A 23,215-nucleotide genomic window follows, 5' to 3' on the forward strand; every position below is an offset into this window, starting at 1 on the left:
GGTGGGAGAGCTTGAGAGAAAAGGGTTTAATAGAGATTTCGATACATGTAAAACCACAGCTATTCCCATCATTATTGAAAATATTTCTTATTCAGAAAATTTGAAAGTCTGAAAAGATGTTTCAATGGTTTGATATGACCTATATGTTTTATTTATAAATGCATTCCAAATAAATTTACCAAAATATCTTGTTTCCCATCATCACATACTAGTTTAATGAAATGTATGTTTCTTTGTGTTTATATTTATGTGCATGATATCAACAGCCTGCAGCATAAGAAGGAAATTTCCCATATCCCAGCAGAGCTAGTAACTAACATACGGTCTTGGGAAGTTCAGAAATTTTATGTCTGGAAAACTTCTGGTTTTAGGAATTTTTCCATTGAGCATGCTTCACTTGAAAAAATCCTTCCTAATAGTCTGTAGTGTTTATTGGCCCAGCTCATCCATTTTTGTGATGATTTATTCATTTATTTTCACATGTAAAACTTGTAAATGTCTTTTTGGAGAATTTGTGGAAATATATATGTTGTTGCTTCATTTTTCCTAAAAGGAAGTAGGAGAAATTCGAGTCATTAATACAAAAACAGTTCTATGTCTGTATGCTGTTAGATTCACAGTAGGTTTCTCCAAATCATCTAGGTAAGGAACTTTGGAATGTTTATTCAAAACAAACTTCTAGCACTGCTTCCTGTAAAGAAGTATATCCCAAAGTCAAGTTCTAGGTCTCATGGGAAACTTTCATGGCTTAATCAAACGTTCCCTTGGGACATGTGAATTTTTAAAAGGGAGAACAATAACAGAAAAGGATTTGGAAATTGCTACACTAGTGTGCAGCAAAGAATTTTGAAGAAATATTTTCTGGCAATTTTTGTACCTTATTTACCTGTTCTTTATAACCTAAGATATTTTTAATCCGTAAAACCTCCAAATCTATTAAAAGTCAAAGGCATTAGATAGATTTCATTAACATGTGAAATGCCCAGTTTTCTTTACCCTTCTATAATTATTTAAAAGAGGGTTAGTAATGAGAATATCAACTGAGAAATTCTGTTGATGTTTGAAATGCCTGGGGTGCCAACATAATTAAACAGCATATGTACACACTTTGGCCCTGTTCCAAAACCAGTGATTACGTGTCTAACATTAATCCCATGCGTCTACAAAAGCTGTTAGAGTAAACATCTGGGATCTTTTACTACCTGAACTAAAATATTACATAATCAGTTAAAGGAGCTTCTTACTCACAAATGTACTACAGTGAGCAATTTATGGGTGTGATTTATTTTAAAGCACACATGGGTTAGGAACTAAATACATATATCAGATACTTCAGCCACCCTTGAAATGTGAGTTTTCCTCTAAGGCAAAAAGTAAGGACGGTACTGTGCTCACTTTGGCAGCACGTATACTAAAAAAAAAAAGGACAGTGTAAATGTTGCTGAATAGTTCAGTTTGACCCCAAATACTCTATGATAAGATTTAGGATCAGTTGGAGATCAAATTCTTACCAATATTGTGTGGCTCAGCTCTCAAGCCGTTATAGAATTTGTTGGAGCGCCTTTGATCAAAAGAATTTGATATCTGCTCATGTAAGTATTGAAGCTCTAAGTAAAACTTGTGATCTTTCAGGTCAGAACAGAAATACCAAATTGTTTATAGCATTTTATTGCTTTTGCAATAGAAAATTACATGAATAGTGAACTTTTCCATATCTTTTTAAATTTTTCCACTATATTATAGCTTCTTCATGCTTGGTACTCTCTCATTCTTTCATCCTAAAGCACATTAAAATTTTCAAGACTAAAATGATTTATCGGTAAAAATGACATTAATATAATTAATTATCCAAGGTTTCTGTTTTAGAGGGAAAATTAACATGAAAGATGTTTTTTTTTAAGATTTTATTTATTTATCTATTTGACAGAGAGAGAGAGTGCGCACAAGTAGGGAGAGCTGCAGTCAGAGGGAAAGGGAGAAGCAGGCTCCCCACTGAGCAGAGAGCCCAATGCAGGGCTCCATCTTAGGATCCCGGGATCATGACCCGAGCCAAAGGCAGGTGCTTAACCGATTGAGCCACGGAGGTGCCCCCATGAAAGGCTATTTATTGTTGTTTTTTTATGACAGATGTAAGATGAAACTGAAGAAAATAATCTTCATAGAAAGAAAGAAAGGGCCATGTATTTTTTTTTTAAGTGTATTTCTTTGTGGAGGTGAAAACTGTTTCTTTGTATTTAATATGCAAATCTGCCTGGTCCCTGTGGGGTTTCCCACCCTCTGGGTAAAGATTAAGAGCAAGGACTGGAGTCAAACTCAGTTCAAATCCCTGCTCTGTGTTGTACTAGCTGTATTGTATCTAGTTAATTAACCTTTGAAAGCATCTACATCCTCATTTGTAAAATGGGGATGATGATAACATTTTCTCAGTGGGTTGAGTTAGTATATGTGCCTGGCATAGAGGAAGCTCTTGGCATCTGCTGGTGTGCCTTTCCCACCACCATCTCATCAAACAGACCAGCTGATAACTGGGGGTGGGCCTGGTCAAGTGAGTAGGAAGGAGGGGGGATGTTTAGAAAACAGTACCCAGTGGGGCGGAGAGACATGGCTACCTCACAAGGGGAAGTGTAGTTGAGGAGGGGCTGGAGTGAGGTGGACAATGGTAGGAACTTTATCCTAAAGTCAGTTAGGAACATTCATGGATTTAAGCAGGAGAGGCCCAGATATATACTACTAGTAAGTGGATAAATGAATGGGGGAAATGAACTGAGTTGCTTTGGGATGGATTTGAGGTGAGGGAAGAAGTAAAATGAAGAGGTTGTCATGATATCTGCTGTTTAGACTGAGTTTGAGCCCTTATGGTTAGAGGAATGAGGTTATGGATGGTTATGGGTTTCTTCAAAAAGAAGTCTTAAGTGTATGAATAAGTTCCAGCCCAGGTGATAATTATTCTTAGCCAGCTGTGAGGATAGGGACTGTCATTAGACCATACAACTTAATTACACAAGAGTAAAACTAGCTAGACAGTAATGCCCACAGAAGAAGGGTCAGTGCCTTGGTACAGCCTTACCTTTATTAACCTTACCTCTAGGAGTTAATTTTTACCAGTAGTATTGGACATTTGGGAAAATGCCCATTAAAGTTTATAAGGAAATACTGAAGTAATCTTCATAAATCTCAAAAATAGGATACGGTTCATAGCAACTAATGCACATAGAAATTAAAACCGAAGTGTTGCAATAAAAAGAAAATATCCAAGGTAAAAGAAATCTGCAACAAACCAATTAGAAAAACCCTACATCTTGTGAATCTGCGATATGGTACTTTTTTGTTAGATGGGCTTTAAAACAATTAAGAATTAATATCACAGATTTTAATAGATGATGTGGAAAAGACACAATAAATAATTTGGACCTTATCCCACCCTTGTTTGGCTTTTCTCACTCTTCAGCCCTGGATTTTAGTAAGGAAGTCGGAAGCAGGAAGTTTTACAGTGTTCCCTAACTTGAAATATGGACAGTAAATGCTAGAGGATAAGGACTAAGAGTTACTTAGCCTGCCAGAAAAAAATAAAGTTTTTTCTAAGAAGCTTATTTGTTTGATCATTTCCACTTTAAAAAAAAAGAGTTTTAATTTCAGAAGTAGTTAAGAGTGATAAAAATCCTAGATAGGGCATGGTGGTACTTCATCCTACCCCTGTGAACTCAGGGATTTTGATGTATTTTCTCTCATCCCCCTACCCCGACCATTGCTGTGACTATCCCAGTTGACCACTGTGTTCACGAAAGATGTGTGTCCTGTCCCTCAAGTCCTGGGACTGTAAAACAAATGAAGAATCCCTGACCTAGATGATCTATAGATCCCTTCAAGGGCTATGGGTCTATATCTTTTCAAACGCATGTTACTGCTACTAAAGAAGTACTATGAGAAAGTAGATGGGAGACTATTCTAAAACAAAAAGGGGAGAAGCAGCTGAGCGTGGTGATATAGCATCTATGTTTCAGTGAGTTACGAACATAGCTCTAAAGTACAGCAAACTAAACAGACCAGTCATGAGAAAGAATTCAATGTAGCCTAGCACTGTTTTCCTCAGAATTTGTTAAATTACCTCCTTTTCATAGGCAGCAAAGAGAAATAAGAAGGAAACAAAGATAGGAAGCCATTTCATCCTCTCAAATTAAATAATATCAATGATAAAATACTCTTCCTTCACCTCAGTGGATCACTGCCAATGCCCACCTCTTACCCTCTTTGATCTATAGATCCCTTCAAGGGCTTTTACAAAAGTGAACTCTTTACAAATAAATTTAAAATTTCATGTTATTTTATATAGCTTTTGTGTTTTGTACTTTTTGGAGGTATTTTTAGAAATAGGGTAGAGATGAACATATTTTACTACCAGTATCCCATTTTATTCTATCTTTTGTCAAAATTTCCATCCCATTTTTAAAAATTTTATGACCAAATTGTATTTTATTAGTAATTTTATGTGTTTTTATTAGACTTTTAGGACTGAAAATTTTATTAGACGTCTAACACTTTTAGTTTATTCAGATTAGCACTTGAAATAACAAGTTTAACACAGGAAATTTAGGTAACTATTTTCAAAAGCAAATACATTTCATAGCATGGACAGCCTTTTTATGGCTGATGGACAGCCATGACTACTTCAGTGGGCCCTTCTATATGGGGGGGTGCACACCCATTTTTGCGTACACATAGACACATGAATGGGGTACAGGGGTAAGAGCTTCAGAGGAGTGGCAGCGTCCTGAAACCAAGAGCTGTCCCTAAAGGTCACCACAACATACTTGTTTCCCAAGAGTCAGAGTCTAAAGGAAAATAATGCCCCACCAGCCTGAGTGTGAAACAATTTAAAGGTTTTTTGTTGTTGTTGTTGTTTTAAGAGAGAGGTAAGCAAATATGTATTAAACTCAATTCTGGGACTGAGCTTGAGTGCCTGTGACATGTGTATGCTTAAGATCTCACCTCCTTTTTAGTGTATTGTCTTTCTACCTTGTACATGCCTCCACCATCAGTTATCTGGATTTGGCACACAGGCTGTACGTGGTATATATGCTTTGGGTGAACTAGTGCCACCGTGATAAAATAGTTTGTTCTCTTCATAATGTTTTCTCTGCTGTTCTATGCTTTTTTCTTAGAGTGAAGGTTTGTTTCAAGATGAAAGTCTCAAAGGAGAATATCCTCAGCAGCTTTAGAAATAGAACTGACTAGAAGTTAAAAAAAAAAAAAAGGCAGTAAAGACCACAAAGATAAATAAGCCGAAATACGTGGTTATGGTAGTTTCCTGAAAGTATTTTACCTTCTCAGTCATTTATGGGCACCCCAGATCCTGCATACTTACTTATTTGTTTTTATACTTTGTGCTTAGAACCCCAGCTTCTGGGTCATGTCAGAAAGCCCAAAAATATAGAACTAGATATTTGGCTTTTAAGTGTTTCTTCAATGTATACCTTCATCATTGTTACCCAGGGCACATTAGAAAGAAAAAAAAAATTATGTGTATAACCTACTCTTTAACTCCCAAGATTAATTTGGGAAAATAATTCACAATGCTTTCTTTAAAATTCTTGTTTAAAAAAACCCCACTCTTTTAAAAGGGAACATATTTAATTTGCCTCGTTTCCAACGAGATATAATTAGTGCTTAGTGAAGCCTCAGCTCCCAGTGCACAAAACTAGGACATTGCTTTGTCTCTTGTTGGTTTTATTTAATTTGACTTTAGTGTCTTCACAATGAATTTATTGGCCTGATAAATTACTCCTTTGTTTTCAAAGACAAATCCTTCCTGTCACTCAGGTCTGTGTCAGTCCTTTCTAGTTAGAGCTTTGTGGAACAGTCACAGATGTTTATTCTTTCTACATAATTGTAGGACTTTTTCTTATTTTCCTAGAAAATGTTTATTCTTCAAGTTTGTTTTTGAGTTATCTTTTTTTTTTTTTTTTTAACTATTCTAATGGCACTCACAATGTGAAGCATTAGAATCACAACTGGAAGGGATATCATGGGTGTTCCTCATGATTGGGCAAGGAACTGATCCAAAGCTGTGAGTTTCTATGAAACTCCTCCACTCTTGAAATTTAACATCCTGCTCAGGGGCAGGTTCAGAAGGTGAATTCTTAAGGTGACTTGCAAGCATCTCCAAAAGAATCCCCAGAAGAATTAGTTTTGCTAAGTAGATAAGGCAAACTCCATTCCTTGGTTTTGCTTAGGCAGGTGGAAGGTGTCCTCTTTGTTTATCTGCACCTTATAGATCTCTTGTGATAAATCTGGGAGGCTGATAGGGGTCTGAGTGGGTCCTAATTTCAGCCTAGACTCCTATTGAGGCTGGATGTTCGAGGACTGAAGATCAGAGACTTGAATTCTTTACCTAACCCTTTAACCTTAACTCCTGAACCCTCTTGAAACCATCTGTTAGCCTCAGCTGTTTAGTGTTTTGTTTTGTTTTTGGAAGTGGGAGTGTGATACCACTATCACAAAATGATAGTGATAACTGCTTGGCTAACTTTATAAATTAACCCTCGTCAACACATCATGTATTTAAAATTAAATCATTATTTCATTTTCTTGACTTTGATCGGATCTCCACAAATTTAAGTATTAGATTCATTTGAGCAGTCGCTTTTTTGTTTTGATTTTGGTAATATTCTTGATGTTTTTGGTTTTTGTAGTTGTTATTGAACCATAACTTTAAATATATAGTGTTCTTGATTTTTTTAAAAAAGGAGATTAGGACACTGTTTATCTCCTTAACATAGGATTTCTGGTTCAGTAGCTAAGCACAAATAATTGGTTCCTTGATTTGAATTTTAAAAAATTAACAACTTCATTCTCTTAGTCATTCTGCCACTTCTAGGTAAATTTTGAGCAGTGGAAAAACTTCCAGAAGGTTAAAGTTATGCTTCTACTAGTGTTTCAGTGAACTGATTATAGATAGATACCTCTTGACTGTAAAAACTTGTATCCCACGCTACTGTGCTGAAACCTCCTAAATGCCCTTCTTCATTCACTTCCACCCCCTTCCCCCCAACCTTCTCAGCTTTTAGATATTAAATCTACTAGCTTTTAAATAGTAAATTTGTTAGATCTTGAATGCTTGATTCCCATTTTATTATTAAGGTAACCGCTGACTCTTTATTTGGACTGAGACTTTTCATTGTTTTCTGAGCACTGAATATATTTATGTAGGATGAACATGAATTTAATATATTAATAATTTTTATATATAGGTTTTATTCTCTGTGATTTGTTTTCATAGTCTAAAATTTATTTATTTATCTTTTCCCCTAAATATGTTGCTATCCATCACATTAAAACACAAGCCATAAGTTTTTTGAGATTCCTTACATTAGTTTTAGTATATACTAGGCTTTTAGAGTATTTCATTGTTTAGTTTGTTCCTCAGAGGTCTATACTCTTTTACTTCTTTGGGAGCTTAGTTGGCTTAATATCATTGTGGATTTGTGGAAATTTAGACTGTCAGAAATGCATTGATCTCCTGGCTTTGACATTGGATAGTTGTATAATTTGAACAGTTATTACTAATATAAAGAGCATGCACTTTGTTCACAAGATTAGCAGTTATAAAGGAAAGGAACTCTGATTTCTAGTTTAAATTATAGTTAAGGAAGCAGAGAGAGAGAGAGAAGGGGGTGTGTGTCTTTGTCTGTGGGTATGCACACACACGTATGTGTATAAATACGCATACACATATACATACATTAAAATACTAAATTGCAAGTCTAGATCAGTCTTACAATGGAAGACTCCCCAGCAGGGAGTCTGCTTCTCCCTCTCCCTCTGCCCCCGCTTCCCCCCACTCATGTGCTCTCTCTCTCTTTCTGTATCTCAAATAAATAAAATCTAAAAAAAAAAAAAAAAGCTAAGAAGATACTATTTAAGGACATAGAGTATACTTGAGTGAGTTTTATAGCTTTATGTCACCTCTCTGATACTGTGATGTGTTGGATCTGTCTTCTCAGCTCCAGATGCAGATTTTTAATTTTGCCGAATAGCTCTACAGAAATATTGCTCTTAGAAATTCAAAATATCCAAGACTTAATAACTTCTTGTTTATGACAGAATCATTGAGAATATGAATTGCTAGTTATTGTAAATGTTTTGGAATTCTTAGGGTCTAATTTTAAAAATAAAATGAGGTACATGTTTATTTAATTTTTTTCTGACATAATATACGTACAAGTCAAAAAAGGTTAGTTTATTTTTTCCCTACCTAAGTGAGCTAAACATAGCAATTTAAGAACTTATTTACAGAGAAAACAACATATTTGAAGGAACAGTTTGGGAAAAGAACATTATGTTGTGTTCACTCTGTGTATTCCCAAGCTTTGAAATGGAAAAGAATATTAGCCACAGGTCTCTCTGTGGGTCTATTTGTCTTCATAATCTTAGATAAGTTATTTAGATAGGTAATTTATAAACCAGAATCTGAAAATGGCTTGAGAAGTCTGTGCTGTTTATTTTATCAATTCCTTTGTTATGATTTCATTAAATTCCTTACATTCTTTTTATTAAAACTCTCTGAGTGTGTAGGGTGGAGCATGTCTTTCTTTTTAACTGGTGACATTTGGCCTATTTTGATTAATTTGTTTTTAGGGAGGGAAGAGCTTTGCTTAAAGTGATAAGGTGTTAAAGAGCCATGTCAGCAGAATTTTATACTGCACTGATTTTTTTTTCCATTTCTAAACATTAGACATTATTTTTGCAGTTATTTTTCTATCCACTCTTTCATAAGTATGATTTACTTGCATTGAGCATTTAAAATGAATATCCATACAATTATTTCAGTTAAATATTTGATTTAAGATCATGTGGAAGCTATAAATTGTAGATTAAACAGTAGTATTCCTTTTGTAGGCATTGCCTTGGGATATACAATATTTAAGAATTTTACAGTGCAGGGGCGCCTGGGTGGCTCAGCCATTAAGCGTCTGCCTTTGGCTCAGGTCATGATCCCAGGGTTCTGGGATCGAGCACCGCATTGGGCTCCCTCCTTGGCGGAAAGCTTGCGTCTCCCTCTCCCTCTGCTTGTGTTCCCTCTCTCGCTGTGTCTCTCTCTGTCAAATAAATAAATTAAAAAAAAAAAAAGAATTTTACAGTGCAGCATAATATTCACAGTAGCATCATTAATGGTAAGATTTACCATTTATTCCAAGAGTTTAAATCAGGGCTTGACTGGGCTTAAAATACCTCAATGTCTATTTTGTCATCCAGAGGTGACATTAGTACTGTGCTTTTTTCTCCCAGGTAAATGTAAACTGTCAAGTTTCTGTCCTGTACAGTTAGGACCTGTGTTATCCAGCAAACACACATGGTGCACCCACTATGTATAAGCCACTGTGCTGAAGGGTTCAAGAGGTAGTACAGGAATCAGAAGAGTAAGCAGATAAAGCTCTGTGAGAGTTGCCATGATGAAACAAAAACATAATGCTTTTGGAAGCACAGAGAGTGGCCACCTTCAGATCAGAAGAGGAGCCAAGAGATTGGGGGAAAGATGCCTAGGAGGAGGCAAGAGTCAGGAAAGTATTTTCCAAGGAGGAAGAATAGCATATACAGGGCAAAGATGCCGGAGAGAATGACGTATTCAATGAACCGCAATGTCTTAGCATAATGGTAGAGGGCAACTGGGAGAGTTGCAAGAGGATCAAGAAGGAGTACATCAGTGACCTGTGAGGAGCTTGGATTTTATAGTTTTTTCAGATTTTTTGGATCCGAAGGCAGTAGAGAGCCTTTGGAAGATTCTGAGCAGGGGTCTGGAATCAAATTTGTATTTAAGAAAGATTTCTCTAGCAATAATGTACTAAATGGACTTGCAAGGGAAGAGGTAGGATAGGAAGGCAGAGGGGTCAGCTGGAAGGCAGCCGCAGAATGCAGTACACGTGTTCAAAGCAGCATTTGTAATAGCCAAAAACTGAAAACAACCCTAGTGTCTATCAACCCTAGGCAAATGAACAAATTGGGGTTTATTTATACAATGGAAATCTCGACTGCAGTGAGAAAGAATGAACTACTGCTATGCACAGCAGCATGGATGAAGCTCAGCAAACATACTGGTGCACCAACAAAACCAGACACCACTTCCTATGATGCGGTCCATTTATACAAAATTCAAAACCAGGTGAAACTAGTCTGTGATGATGGAGGTCAGAATAATGGTTGCCTGTCAGGGAGGGCTCAGGATGAGGCGAGGGGTTCTTTTTGGTCTTAAAAAGTCATTAGACAGATGTGTTTGCTTTGTGAAAATTCGTCAGACTTAAAATTTCTGAAATGTTACATTTCAGTTAAATGTTTCTCTAAAAATCCAGTTTTCCTAACTGCTAAGCAGGGCCACTATTTCATTCGCTTTCCCTAGAAAGCCCCTTTCTATCTAAATAGTGACATAGTTACTATCTTGCGGCTACTTTGCTCCCACTTTGCAACTCGTTGAGGTAGGGGGTAGGTTTTAGCGACCACTGGAGTAATCCTTGGCCTACTTTTTGACCCATTTCATTCAATGGGGTGATAGTTCTACAAGTGACTTTGCCAAGATAACTGCTGGATTACCAGTGCTTGCTTGAGCTTTGCTTTTTACTCTGAAAATGTAGGGCTTGTTGACATGTAAACACATTGTGGAAATCAGATACGCTAATGAAATATAAGTAAATGTATTTAAACATAACAAAAACTAAGGGGGTTTTTTCCCCCTGAAGCAAGCAGTTTAATTTGGAAAGTATATTGGGATTTTTAAGTTAATTGCTTTACTTGCTGTGCCTTACAGATGCGCCATTTATATTTATTCATGTGCTCTAGGTTAAAGCTTTCCTCATTCAGTCTGTCCACTGACTGACAGGTCGTAGCCACCTTCACCCGGCTCCGCTAGTTTCAGTAAAGGGCAGGGACTCAGCCGAAGCCCAGTTCTTTAAATAGAATATTGTCAAGTAGAATACCACTTCAGTCAGCATCACTGGTAATATTTACCATAAGTACCATGCCTTTTGCCCTGAAGTGTCACAGCACACATCTCAAACTTAGCTTCCAGTAATACTGAATGCCCACAAAACAGTGCAACACTTCCTAGGTTATTTGAAGTCCAAAACTTCCCCCAACTAAATGCAGAGTGGCACTTAGTATCTCTTTAAAGAGAGTGGCATCTAAAGATAATATGAGGAATAAAGTGTGGCAATTTGGAACAATAGCATTTTGTGTTACATTACACTGAATAATTAACCTCTCTATTAAAATTCTGCTACAATGGAAAATACCTGGTACTTGAAAAAATCACCAAAAGATGCACCTATTTTTGCATATTATCTAGGGATTTAATTATTTAACTGACTTAGATTTTTCTTCAAGAAATAAATTTAAAAAATTAGCAAAATTCTTCTTGACTCTTAAAGAATATGGGAAAACTGCCTTTTCACATTGTTCATACTTTTTTAATTTTCTTTGAATCGAAGTAATCCTACTTTAATAAAGATTCTTAGGGATCATGCATGTTTAGTTTGCCAAATATAATTTCTGGCTTCCATACTCTTAAAGCATTTAGTACTTTAACAACTGAGTAAGTATAGTAATGAAATTTTGGGAAATATTTGAACTGTTCCACGTTATATACTGTGTTATTCAAATCTTAAAATTGAAGTTAGTACAAGTTTTATAGTGTGGCAACTACTTTGACCCAGGAATCAGGCACTCACATTTTCTTTAACTGTATATATTAATTTCGGTAGCATTTCCTCCCAAAATTCTTTTATCTTTCAAATGTTTATATACTAATTTAGCTTAGAAATACTAATTTCCTATGCCTTCAGAGGAACATGTTTTGACATATAAAGTTTGGCTATTTAAAGTTACCATTGTAACCGTAAGTCAAAATGCTGTTGTGTTGAAAAGTTTACACTTATTTCATTGTAAATATAAAAATGGACCTCTTTGTCAGAATTGATAGGCTCAGTATTTATAAAAATATGAATGAGAAGTCTGTAGTGATCTTGGCTTCATGAATAAAAAATATTTTTTATTTTTATCCCCTATGAAGTAAAACAGCGGGTTTCATCACAGAATGTCATAAATACTAAATTCAGGAAATAGATTCATTATACCTGAATGATGACCATAAGGTCACAACACAATTTGCTGTCACTCAAATGGATAACAATCACTCATGAAATAGCCTGTATCTGTTCAGGTGTGGAGAAGAAAATGATTCTGCCCTGCAGATACTTTGTTCTAGTGGAAAGAACTTGGGCTTTGGGGGTCTGATAACATTTGAATTTAGACCCCAGGTCGATTCCTGCTTCACTGAGACAAGGGAGAGGTGGGAGGAGCAGTTTCCAGCAGGAATTTCAGGGGTCATGTATTCCTTACTAGGTCTGATTTGATTATTGAACATCAGCTCCTTGCTTCTTCTCAGCTCTGTGGCAGTAATTAGGCTAACTATATCATTCAGCTTCGTAGTATTGGAATTTCTACATCCTATGGTCACATCTACTTGATTACTTTCTTTCTTGAGCCAGGACTGGTGATTACAAAGTCCTGGCAAACTTTACTAATAACTTTATTTCATAAATATAAGTAACTTTTTAGTAGTTCCTATGAGCATTATCAGATTTGGATCTGCCACTTGCTGGCTGAGTGACTCTGGACGAATTACTAATTTCTCTATACCTCCATTTCCTCATTTATATCAAAATAATTCATGTCATGTAGAGATATAGATGGCTATTGAATGGATTAAATATAGTAGTTAACTTTTCAACTTTACATCTATCACAAAGTAAGAGTTCAGTCTATATTAGCTATTTATTCTTGTTATGCAAGTAACAAAGATGTGTTTTTATTTGAAGGGTTGGTTTACAATGAAAATACCAAAGTGCATCTGCTCAAGAAGAAATATCACATATCTGTTTTCATTTACATCTATCATTTAAAATGTAACCAAGTGTTCAGTAATTTTTTTAAAGTACATTATAACATTACTCCCTGCCAGTTTTCTAATGATTATGAATGAGAACCTTGAAATAGCACATATAGTAAAAGGCACAAATTTACTTGAGGCCAGAGTTCAGGGTTTTTTTGCATTAAGACTTTGAGAATGTGATCCTTCATGCCAGGCCTTAGAGCTCTAAAAGGAGTTAAGCTATCACAGATCTTGGCACTATACACATGCCTCCAACTATCTCTAAAGGGCCACAAAGTAGACTGGAACCCTAACAGAAGATGTAAGTGCAAAACAGATGGCTTTTTATATTCCTTTTTTATAATACTGCAGTAAGAAATAGAACCCACTGGTATATTATTTTTAATTTCTTAAGAGATTTTGTGCTGGTAAAACTAAATTGTAAGGTCCCCCACTGTTCCACCTTCCATAAACATGTAATAGAATTAGCAAGAACAGCAACACATAGTTTTTTCATACTCCTACTTTAATATCAGTGGTAACCCCAATTTTATGGCCTGACTGTTTTAACTAGAATTCTTTATAGGAACAACTCCTTCAACATCTTCTATACTGGGCACTTAATTTATTTCAGTATATGTAAATATATTTAATACCCGTTTTCAGAATAATCTGATATTATTCCAAATATTGGCTAACATCTATCCATGTGATCTTGATCAAATGATATAAACTGGCCAGGCCTCAGTCTTCTATGTTCAGTAAAATGATTATACTAGTTGGTGGCCAATGAGTTGCTAGCTCTGAAAGGCAAGATATCTTATCCATTTGGTTTCGGTGAACTCTATGAAATGATTGACCTTTACCTAGAGAGAAAATACCACCATGTGCCCATCCCTCTCCGGTTTCTCCAGTGCAAGGAATCCACAGCTTCCTTGTTACAACTTTTGCCAGGTAGAGCCAAGTGTATTTTGGGGTGTTGTTGGTTGACTTGTGACTTGGGAAGAAGAATATGATAAGGATGGAATGGTAGAAAGGAAGGAATAAAAGAAGAGGCATGTGCTGGGATCTTACTGGCACTTGTGTAGAAGTTGACTCGACTCAGGGCTACTACCACTAGAGAGACTGTGACCACCAGGAACTGGCTTACAATGATGGCTGTTTCTGTGTGTTGGCCTTCATTCATTTCCATCACTTTTATGACATCCCTTCATACCTACCAAGTGGCCATTGTCTCATGCCACCATGGCTCCCTGGCCCCTCCGTATCTTCTTCTCCTGTGCTTCTTTTCAGGGTATGATGTTCCAGGTTAGATTCCCAGTCAGAACACTTGATTCAGTAATGTTCTGTCAACCAGAAGTCAAAGAAGAATTCAGTCTAATAAACATGGCCTTGTGTATCCATGAGATATTAGAATGACTGTACAAATGGTAACCATTTTGAGGGGAATAGGCAAGAAATTACTTTCTGGTAGTATCAGTATATTAGACTGGTAGAAGGAATTATTTTGAAGCAGAGTTTGCTATTGAGACTAGCCTTGGTTGCTGGAAACACATCTCTTTATTTTCTAAAATGGGCAGTTGTAAAGATTTTGCTTCCTCTTAAAATTATATTTATTACATAGAAATCCTGTGTTCCTGCTCGGAGCTTTAATTAACAGATGAAAGTTTACCCAAATTATTAGTTCAGAAATCAGTTTGGTGAAGTACTGTACTCCCAAAAGATTCTTGGTACTGTTTTATGAGTGTTTGGTTAACACCTCTGTGTATAGGAGAAGTTTCCATTTCAAAGTCACAGATATGGGTTTAACATTATATATGATTTAGAAAATACTGTCCTCAATAAGCTATCTGGAGGTGGGCTTAGAATAAGAAACCCAACTGAAGGCAATGGCTCTTATAGCACCAAATTTGATATTAAATAAAAAACTAAAGTTACTAGCTATATTCATTTTAAAAGTTTACTTTTTTAAGGAGAGAAAGGTAGTTCTTAATAGCAGGATCAGTATTTTTTATACCAGTAACTTTAACTTGATTTGTATCATGTTTATACCAGATGTAATTGAAATTTCTTAATATGGATGCTAGTCCCAGTTATCATTTCTAATCTTGATTTAAAAACTGAGAATGTTGGCTGCTCTTAAGGTACATGGTGTAATAATCTAAAATGTCTTTATTTTTAGATGCTCTTATTAAAATAGTAATAGTAGTTCTGAAATTTTGCTTTTATACTGATTTTTCCTATAATAAAGAAATTTCTAATTTTTGAAAGTTATAATTTTTATTTCCATACACAGAACGAACTTTTGTTGAATTCATATTTTGTTCCAAGCCCTAAGTACATTTTAAAAAGACATTTCATTTCTCGCAAATGCCTCTTGGAAAGTTATGCATCTTGACTTAAGTCACACAGTAAGTAATAGACTCAGGATTTGAACCTTGGTATATTCTGTTTCCACTAATCAGTGTTACCTTGAAAAAAATGGCTTTTTCCAAAAAGTAGTTTTTAATGGTGTGAACTTAAAGAAAATACCAGAAATCTCTAAGGAGCTTTGGTTTGTATTTAAGGCAAGAGTTAAAAATTATCACAAATATGCAGACATATTTATTTTAGAATCTGTAAAAATAAATCTGGATGTAATTTTCAAAAACTGGAGGAATAATTTGTTAGTACTGAAAAATGAACATGATCATGAGATACTCATTTTGCTGACATGTGCAGTTATTTATCATAGGTTCTCTGAATTAAAACTATAGTTTCTTAACATGATTTAGTTGGTTTACTCTTTTCTTTCTCCTAGAACAGAAAATTTGTACGTGTTGTCTGATCATTGCTTATTGATAAAAATAAATTTTTAAGTGATGGTAGATGAGATTTCTTAGTGTAACTTAGAACATTTTAAAAACATTTATTTGGGTACATTGAATCCTTTTAGAGAAGTCTGCCTTACTCATGCTATAATTTCTTTACTCATCCCAATTTGGAATATATGTCCCTAAATTCCTAGGTTTGTGACCTTGGGAGAGTTATTTAAACTGAGACTCACTTTTCTCATCTTTAAAATGAGGCTAATGATATCTAACTCACTGAATTGTATCATGAGGAATAAGTGAGACACAATACACCATGCTTATTAGCAGATAGTAAGTACTCATGCCATTCGTCACCATAATTGCAGAATGGTCACTTGAACATGTTAAATTTGGGAAATGTTAAATCACCGCATGTGTTTGAATGCTGTGACCTAAGGATGATGAATAGTAGAGGAAAGAGCATGGGTTTACTGGATTTACTAATTAATATGCAAATATTCCTTAGCATTGTGAACTTTTAAAAACATACTATCAAAGCAAAAATCCTATGACTTAAGACAGTTCTCTAAAAAGAAAAATACAAAACCCATCTTTAGAAGACATAGCTTAATGGTGACAGTTAAGACTTCATATAAGAGAAAGAGAAAAGCTATAAACTTTCTCATTTGTTCTATATTATCCCTACAAGTACAGCTTTACACAATGTATCTATCACCACTCCTGGGTGTTTCAAAATACATTAAAGGGCTAGCGGAAGTCTCATTTTATATATAGTGTATCTTCAGAAGTTGGTCATTTGTATCCTGTAGTTCAACGGGGTATTTTATAGGCATTGTGCCTCTTTTCCACTGTCTCGCCCTCCATGCTAAGTCACTGAGTACTAGTTTAACAGAGTTTAACCAGTTTCTCTGCTGTGGAGTATCTTGCTGCACATGGTCTCCCAGAGACAATGTGTTTTGAAGTGTTTCCCAAAATTATTAGACTAGGGAGCCTTATTTCCATGGTGCATGTCACAGGACTGTTATTTTCAATATCTCATTTTGGGAGGCTTTTATTGATATCGCTGAAGTCCTCTTCCTTAGTGTCCACTGTTTAACATTGTGTACCTTTTATGACAACCTACTTTCTGTGACACCATTTGCAGAACTGCAAAACAGTGGGTTTGCTACAAGCAACTGAACATTTAACTGGGTTTCCAAAATACAAAACCAGAGTGTTGTAAACATGCATCACCTGAACACTGCAGTTCAGGAGCAAGTAACCCATGACTGGCATCTGAGGCAGTTTTCCAGAAGCTGTTACTTGTACCTACCAAAATCTGTTTTCTTACCCACTTTTTCCTTCCTAATGTGTTTTCACTCTCTCCTTCTCTTATTGTGCTTCATTCTGTCCTGTTCTCCAGGTTGTTTCTGTGTTGTTGTTGTTATTTGTTTTTATCTTTGGTTACTTTTCCATCTCCCACAGGCAAGAAGTACCCATTTTTTTACTTACCTCAGTAACCATTTGAACATTAAAAAGTTAATACTTTTTTAGTTCATAACAGTTGTTCTCCATAACTTCACTTAATTCTCACATCAAATTAGTTTTAGAATGAGGTAATCTAAACTCCCTTTAGTTTTTATTCTTTTAAAGATTTATTTATTTGGGAGAGAGTGCACATTTGCAAGCAGGGGGAGGGGCAGAGGAAGAGGGGGAAGCAGACTCCCCGCTGAGCACAGAGCCCAACACAGGCCTCGATCCCATGACCCCGAGATCATGACCTGAGCAAAACCAAGAGTCGATCACCCAACCAACTAAGCCACCTAGGCACCCCTAGATTTTATTTTTTAACTAGCTTTCTGTACAAAAGAGAATTTGGGTATCTGATTATTAGTTCTAATAAGTACTGTTCAGAATATACAGTGTTCATTGTGCAGAATCTCTTTCTGTATGATGCCAAAAGAACTAGTGGCTAGCATCAGTGTTTTTTTAATTAAAGTAGCTAGCTTGATTGTGAAGATTTTATTATAACACATATTATCTGTATGCTGTTTCTATAAAGAATGCTTTAATATGCAATAACCATAGATATTGAACAAAACTGGACATGAAAGAAGTGTAAAAATTGGCAATAAGCCACCTGTATGCTTGTGTCTAGTGTCCAGGGAGTAATGCAGTTTGCTTAGTAGCTTGATGGTAGCCATCACAAGGAAGTTATACCATTTTAAAGTATGCAGTCAATTCTTGTTATTTGTGAGAGCCTTTGGTCACAACAGTTTCATCAGCTGATCAGTATATCACCTCGTTTTATGTGTTTTTCTGTAGAAAGGTACCTTATGTGACATATATTGTTGATTCATTGCCATTAAACTCACAGCCAATAGCACTCTAACTCGTACCTGAACAAGACTTACCTAACAACACGTACTTTTCTCCATAAGTCACATCACAGCCTTCTTGTACTTAGGAACACTGGATAGTGTCAACACTATGCTTGGGAGCCATTTTCAACAGTGAAATCACCAACAAAAACTACAAAAATGTCAAAACGTGGCACTAAATACACTGAAAAAAGATAACTTGTCAACAGTATGAAACCTGAAAGAAGGCAGAGTATTGCTTCTTTACAGCCTCAGCTGGGAATGTAGGTCAGGCAACTCAGATTTTTCACTGCTATATACGTGTCTTTGAATGATTCTGAAAGTGCCATAAAGATTGATTTTGGGGTTACAAATAAATTTTAGTGAGTGGGTGAATTCACAAATAGGAACCCGTGAATAATGAGGATTGACTAAAATTGTTTTATTAAAGCACTGTTTTGGGGGGAATATGTCTCCACAAATGCCCATGCTTAATTCCAATAAGCTTTCAAGATAATAGTTTTTAACTAAAGAACACTTGTTCCCAGTAGCATGTTACTGAATAAACCTAATTTTTCATTATAAAAATTAAAATAATAATGATTTGAATATAGAAACCTTATGGTAAAAACAATAAGAACTATAATATAATGCCCTAGCAATAGAACCTTACTTCTACCTACATCATTGTTTCCATGGAAAAATTTATTCCAAATTCCAACTGAGATGCCAAAGCCCTTTAGCTTCTTGAGTCCTTAGTTCCAGTGATGAGCAATCCACCATACGCACCTACAGTGTAGGACTTCCATTTTCCCTCTAGTCTAGTTTTGGGGCTGGGAGCAGAGCCATAGGAGTTGGACTCTGGATGATAAAACGGAAGGGGGTGGTAGGGGCTTCTACCGAGAAGACAGTCTCTTCAAATGACTTTCATGAATAATACCATGATTTTTAGGGAAGCTAGGGGGATGATTGTTAGTACAGCCACAAACTTGACAGAAGCCATATTTTGAAAATAGTGGCTCTGCTAGAAATAAAATTTTGGACCATGTGGTTCATTGATCTCTTTTTTTTTTTTTAAGATTTTATTTATTTGACAGAGAGACAGAGAGAGATCACAAGTAGGCAGACAGGCAGGCAGAGGGAGAGGGAGAAGCAGGCTCCCTGCTGAGCACGGAGCCCAATTGCGGGGCTCTATCCCAGGACACTGGGATCATGACCTAAGCTGAAGACAGCCGCTTAACTGACTGAGCCACCCAGGCGCCCCTGATCTGATCTATTAAGGCATCTTTTTTACTCTCCTTAAGATTTAAGTTTGAAAGATAGTATTAATGGTGTTAAAAGAAAAATGCAGATGCTGGTCTTCTCTGTGATGAGCTGTGGTAGGAAGTCTCTGATCAAGAGGTTAAATACCCTGCAAGTTTATATCAACTAAGCAATATTATTTATGCTCAATGTTTTCCCACAACGTTATTATACTCTGTAATATTTAACAGATGTACATGTGTTCTATGTTCCTTTGTATTCACTTAATGGTTAAAAGTTTGAGGAAAAACAATGATAATTCAAGATAAGAAAATGTGATATACTAAAACCTTTATAGAACTTAAAAATGAACCTCATAAGTTTCTTTTAAATGACAGGTTTCTTTTGGGGGAGGAGGCCTTTAATGAGATCTGTCTTTCTTGCTAGGTTTCCCAAGTTTAAGATCTTTTAATGAAAAATAATGGACTAGGTATTAAATAGATTTTAATTCAGTTTAGTTTTTTTTTTTTTTTTTTTAAAGATTTTATTTATTTATTTGAGAGAGAGAATGAGAGAGAGAGAGAGCACATGAGAGGGGGGAGGGTCAGAGGGAGAAGCAGACCCCCTGCTGAGCAGGGAGCCCGATGCGGGACTCGATCCAGGGACTCCAGGATCATGACCTGAGCCGAAGGCAGTCGCTTAGCCAACTGAGCCACCCAGGCGCCCTCAGTTTAGTTTTTTAAACTCAGCTGAGTTTTTTATTTAATAAAATAATTTAATTTTAATATATTAATTTAGTACAATATATTAATGTTTGGCCATTTTTTAATCTTTTATTCCAAGAGGAATAATACATATTCTATTTTTAGTAAATAGAGCAGCTGACAGAGAAGGAAAAAGATCTTGTTTTAAGTCAGAATTCTTCTGTTTCCTTTCCTTAAGTGGTCTTTAAATGGACTGGGGACAGTAGCATATATAAACCTCTCTTTGTAATTTTGAGTGTGCAACAGCCTATTAAATGCTCAGAGTAGTCTAACTGTAAAGAAACTTGTTTAACTTTATTTGGAAGATTTCTTACATTTCTTTGGCTTTGGAACCCTTCCCCCTGGCCCCCAGAAACTTTAGCATCTCATGGGATGTCATAACTGAGGAACACAGTTATGGAAATTAGCTTGTCAGAGGCAAGTGGCCCTTCTTCTGGGCATATAGGGGGTTACCACCTTGGCACTTCAATGTGTAGGCAGAGGGAGCCAAATCAACACACTGGGAAACAGTCAGTCCTTTCCCTTGTTTTCAGGATGACAAAAAGTATTTTTGTACCTTCTCTGGAGAAAGCAATAGGTTTATTCTCCTTCACTCATGTGTGTTCTGACTCATATACCGGGTGACAGGTGGCCTAGAACTATCTTAGGTCCTTTAAGAAAATGCACAAGGACTATGTTACTGTTTGTAGTAAATACTGTCTTACTAGACATGTTTTCAGTGTTTTTTAAATCAGTAAGTCATTAATCCTGAAACACCAGTTCCATTGTCGACCTTTAAATAAATTTAAATGTTCATTTTAATTAAATCAATGTTTATTACATCTCGTAAACTAGCATTCTTTTCAAAAACCAACAAAAAAATAGGAAGATCATAGGACAATGGACAAACAAATCACAGATTGATTAAAGTTTTAACACAGGAAGAGCTGAGATTTTAAAAACCTACAGGAAAAAGAATTGTGTGCAATTGATTTTTAACCAGCTAATAATAACATTCTAATCAATACAAGAAATTAAGACATTTGGGTTTGACTGTGTGAGAATGTAAAAATTTCTGCTTGGCATATATATATAATGCAGCTAAACAAAAAAATCAAACAATGAGGAAACAGCAAGTGTAACAAAAAGTTGAGGTTTATATAATTAGAATAACTCTTGTAATTTAAGAATACTATCAAACCTCAGTTAAATAAATGAGAAAAGGACAAGCAGTTCATACATGGGGAAGTTGTCAGCCAGTAAAGGAATTAATTTCCATCAACTAATATTTTCTGCACACCTATGCCTTATACTGTGGTTGGTGTTGGAGTTTGAGTGTTGAAGAGGACACTCAGCCCTTTGGGGAAGAGAGGGAGGCAAGGGACACAATAAACAAAGGAATGCAATGGAGTTATGAAGATGGATTTACAAATGCTGGCAAGGCTAGGGAAACTGGTTCAACTGGTTTATTATTCAAAAAAATGACAAAAACTTTTTTTAACCTTACAAATGATCCTAATGAGATTTTTTTTTTTAAAAAAAGAAAGGAATAGCATAATACTAAGCAAAATAAGTCAATCAGAGAAAGACAAGTATCATATGATCTCACTGATATGAGGAATTTGAGAAACAAGACAGAGGATCATAGGAGAAGGGAAGGAAATATGAAACAAGATGAAACCAGAGAGGGAGACAAACCATAAGAGATTCTTAATCTCAGGAAACTAACTGAGGGTTGCTGGAGTGGAGAGGGTGGGAGGGATGGGGTGGCTGGGTGATGGACATTGGAGAGGGTAAGTACTATGGTGAGCGCTGTGAATTGTGTAAGACTGATGAATCACAGACATGTACCCCTGAAACAAATAATACATTATATGTTAATAAAAAAAATTTTTTTTAAAAAAAGGAATAGCTTATATGTTGAGCAGTAGGGCTTAGTCAAATAAGTAAGATTTCTTAGAGTTGCTTTTTGATTTCTTAGAGTTACTTTATGATTAAAATTATAATTATGAAAATTATAGTAATATGAAACAATATCATGAAGAAGTGACTGTAGTTGTATTCATGCTACCGAATTCAGTTCTATAAAATAAGTATGTACATGGTCATTAATGGTAGTAGGATTATGAGATACTAGAATTTATTTTGCATAGTACTTAATAGAAGAAATTTGAAGACTCATTTTATTAAAAATGTTTTTTCCTCTTTTTAGCTGACTACACAAGACTGCCTTCCCCATATTTCCATAGCCAGCGACATGACCTGACACCTTGATGACAAGTCTCAGGGCCCTTGGGTGACTGGCTGGTGCACCATGGAACTTAAAGTATGGGTGGATGGAGTTCAGAGGATTGTTTGTGGGGTCACCGAAGTTACAACTTGCCAGGAGGTTGTAATAGCCTTAGCTCAAGCGATAGGTAAGTGGACTTTCTGGGAATCTGAGATAAAGTGGTTTATGCTTCCTCTTGTGGTTTGTTTTATGTTTGCTTGTATTAAATATAGATTTCTAGTTTTTTGTTTATTTGGTTCCATAATACAACTTGCAGGTATACTTTTACTTATTATTATTCCCCCATGCTTAAAGAAATCTGTAAAGACACTTATTCTCTGTCTCCCCCCAGATTTTACTGATCTTCAGACTAGAGTCTGCACACCTTCTGCTCTATTGTTGTTTATTCTGAACAATGACTTGTGGAACTGAAGATGTTTTCTTGAGCCAAAACATTCCTAGTTCCCGGACCCCTCATTAGGAAAAATCCTATTTACTGTTTATTCTGACTACTTTTAGAGAAGAAAAATGAAACAAATAGCATGGTCCTTCAATAGAAAGATAATATGTGCATTTTTAAATCTTACTATACAGTGCAGATGAAGTTGTCAAGTACATGCTTACTCGCTCCATCTTGTTCACCTACAGTGTTGCAACTCTTCTTCTTAATTAGTCTCAGTTTATCATTTTTATGCATGTTTTTTAGTTGCCTTAACCCTTTTGGAACATGATGAGGGCATAAGCACCTATATCAGAAAAGCCAATAATGTGGGTTACAGCTTATATTTGCATCTTAAGTCCATCATTTAGCAAACATGTATTAAAAGGAAATTGTTTTCAGCACCATGTTAGGTGCTTAGTGCTTCTTTGTCTTTGAGCAACTAATCAAGTTT

General features: G+C 35.8%; 1 protein-coding gene across 4 annotated transcripts in view; it reads left to right on the forward strand.

Moving 5' to 3' along the window:
* The window catches only part of RASSF8 (Ras association domain family member 8), a 126,982-nt gene that overhangs the window by 78,340 nt on the left and 25,427 nt on the right, over positions 1 to 23,215 (forward strand). For all 4 annotated transcript variants that reach the window (XM_032432714.1, XM_032432718.1, XM_032432716.1 and 1 more), the window contains one exon: positions 22,266 to 22,470. In XM_032432714.1, the coding sequence (XP_032288605.1) occupies positions 22,368 to 22,470 (103 nt within the window). In that variant the 5' untranslated portion in view covers positions 22,266 to 22,367. The remainder of the gene's footprint in view (positions 1 to 22,265; positions 22,471 to 23,215) is intronic.

Source organism: Phoca vitulina, unplaced genomic scaffold, assembly GCF_004348235.1.
Source record: "Phoca vitulina isolate PV1807 unplaced genomic scaffold, GSC_HSeal_1.0 scaffold49, whole genome shotgun sequence".
NCBI classification, from domain to species: Eukaryota; Metazoa; Chordata; class Mammalia; order Carnivora; family Phocidae; genus Phoca; species Phoca vitulina.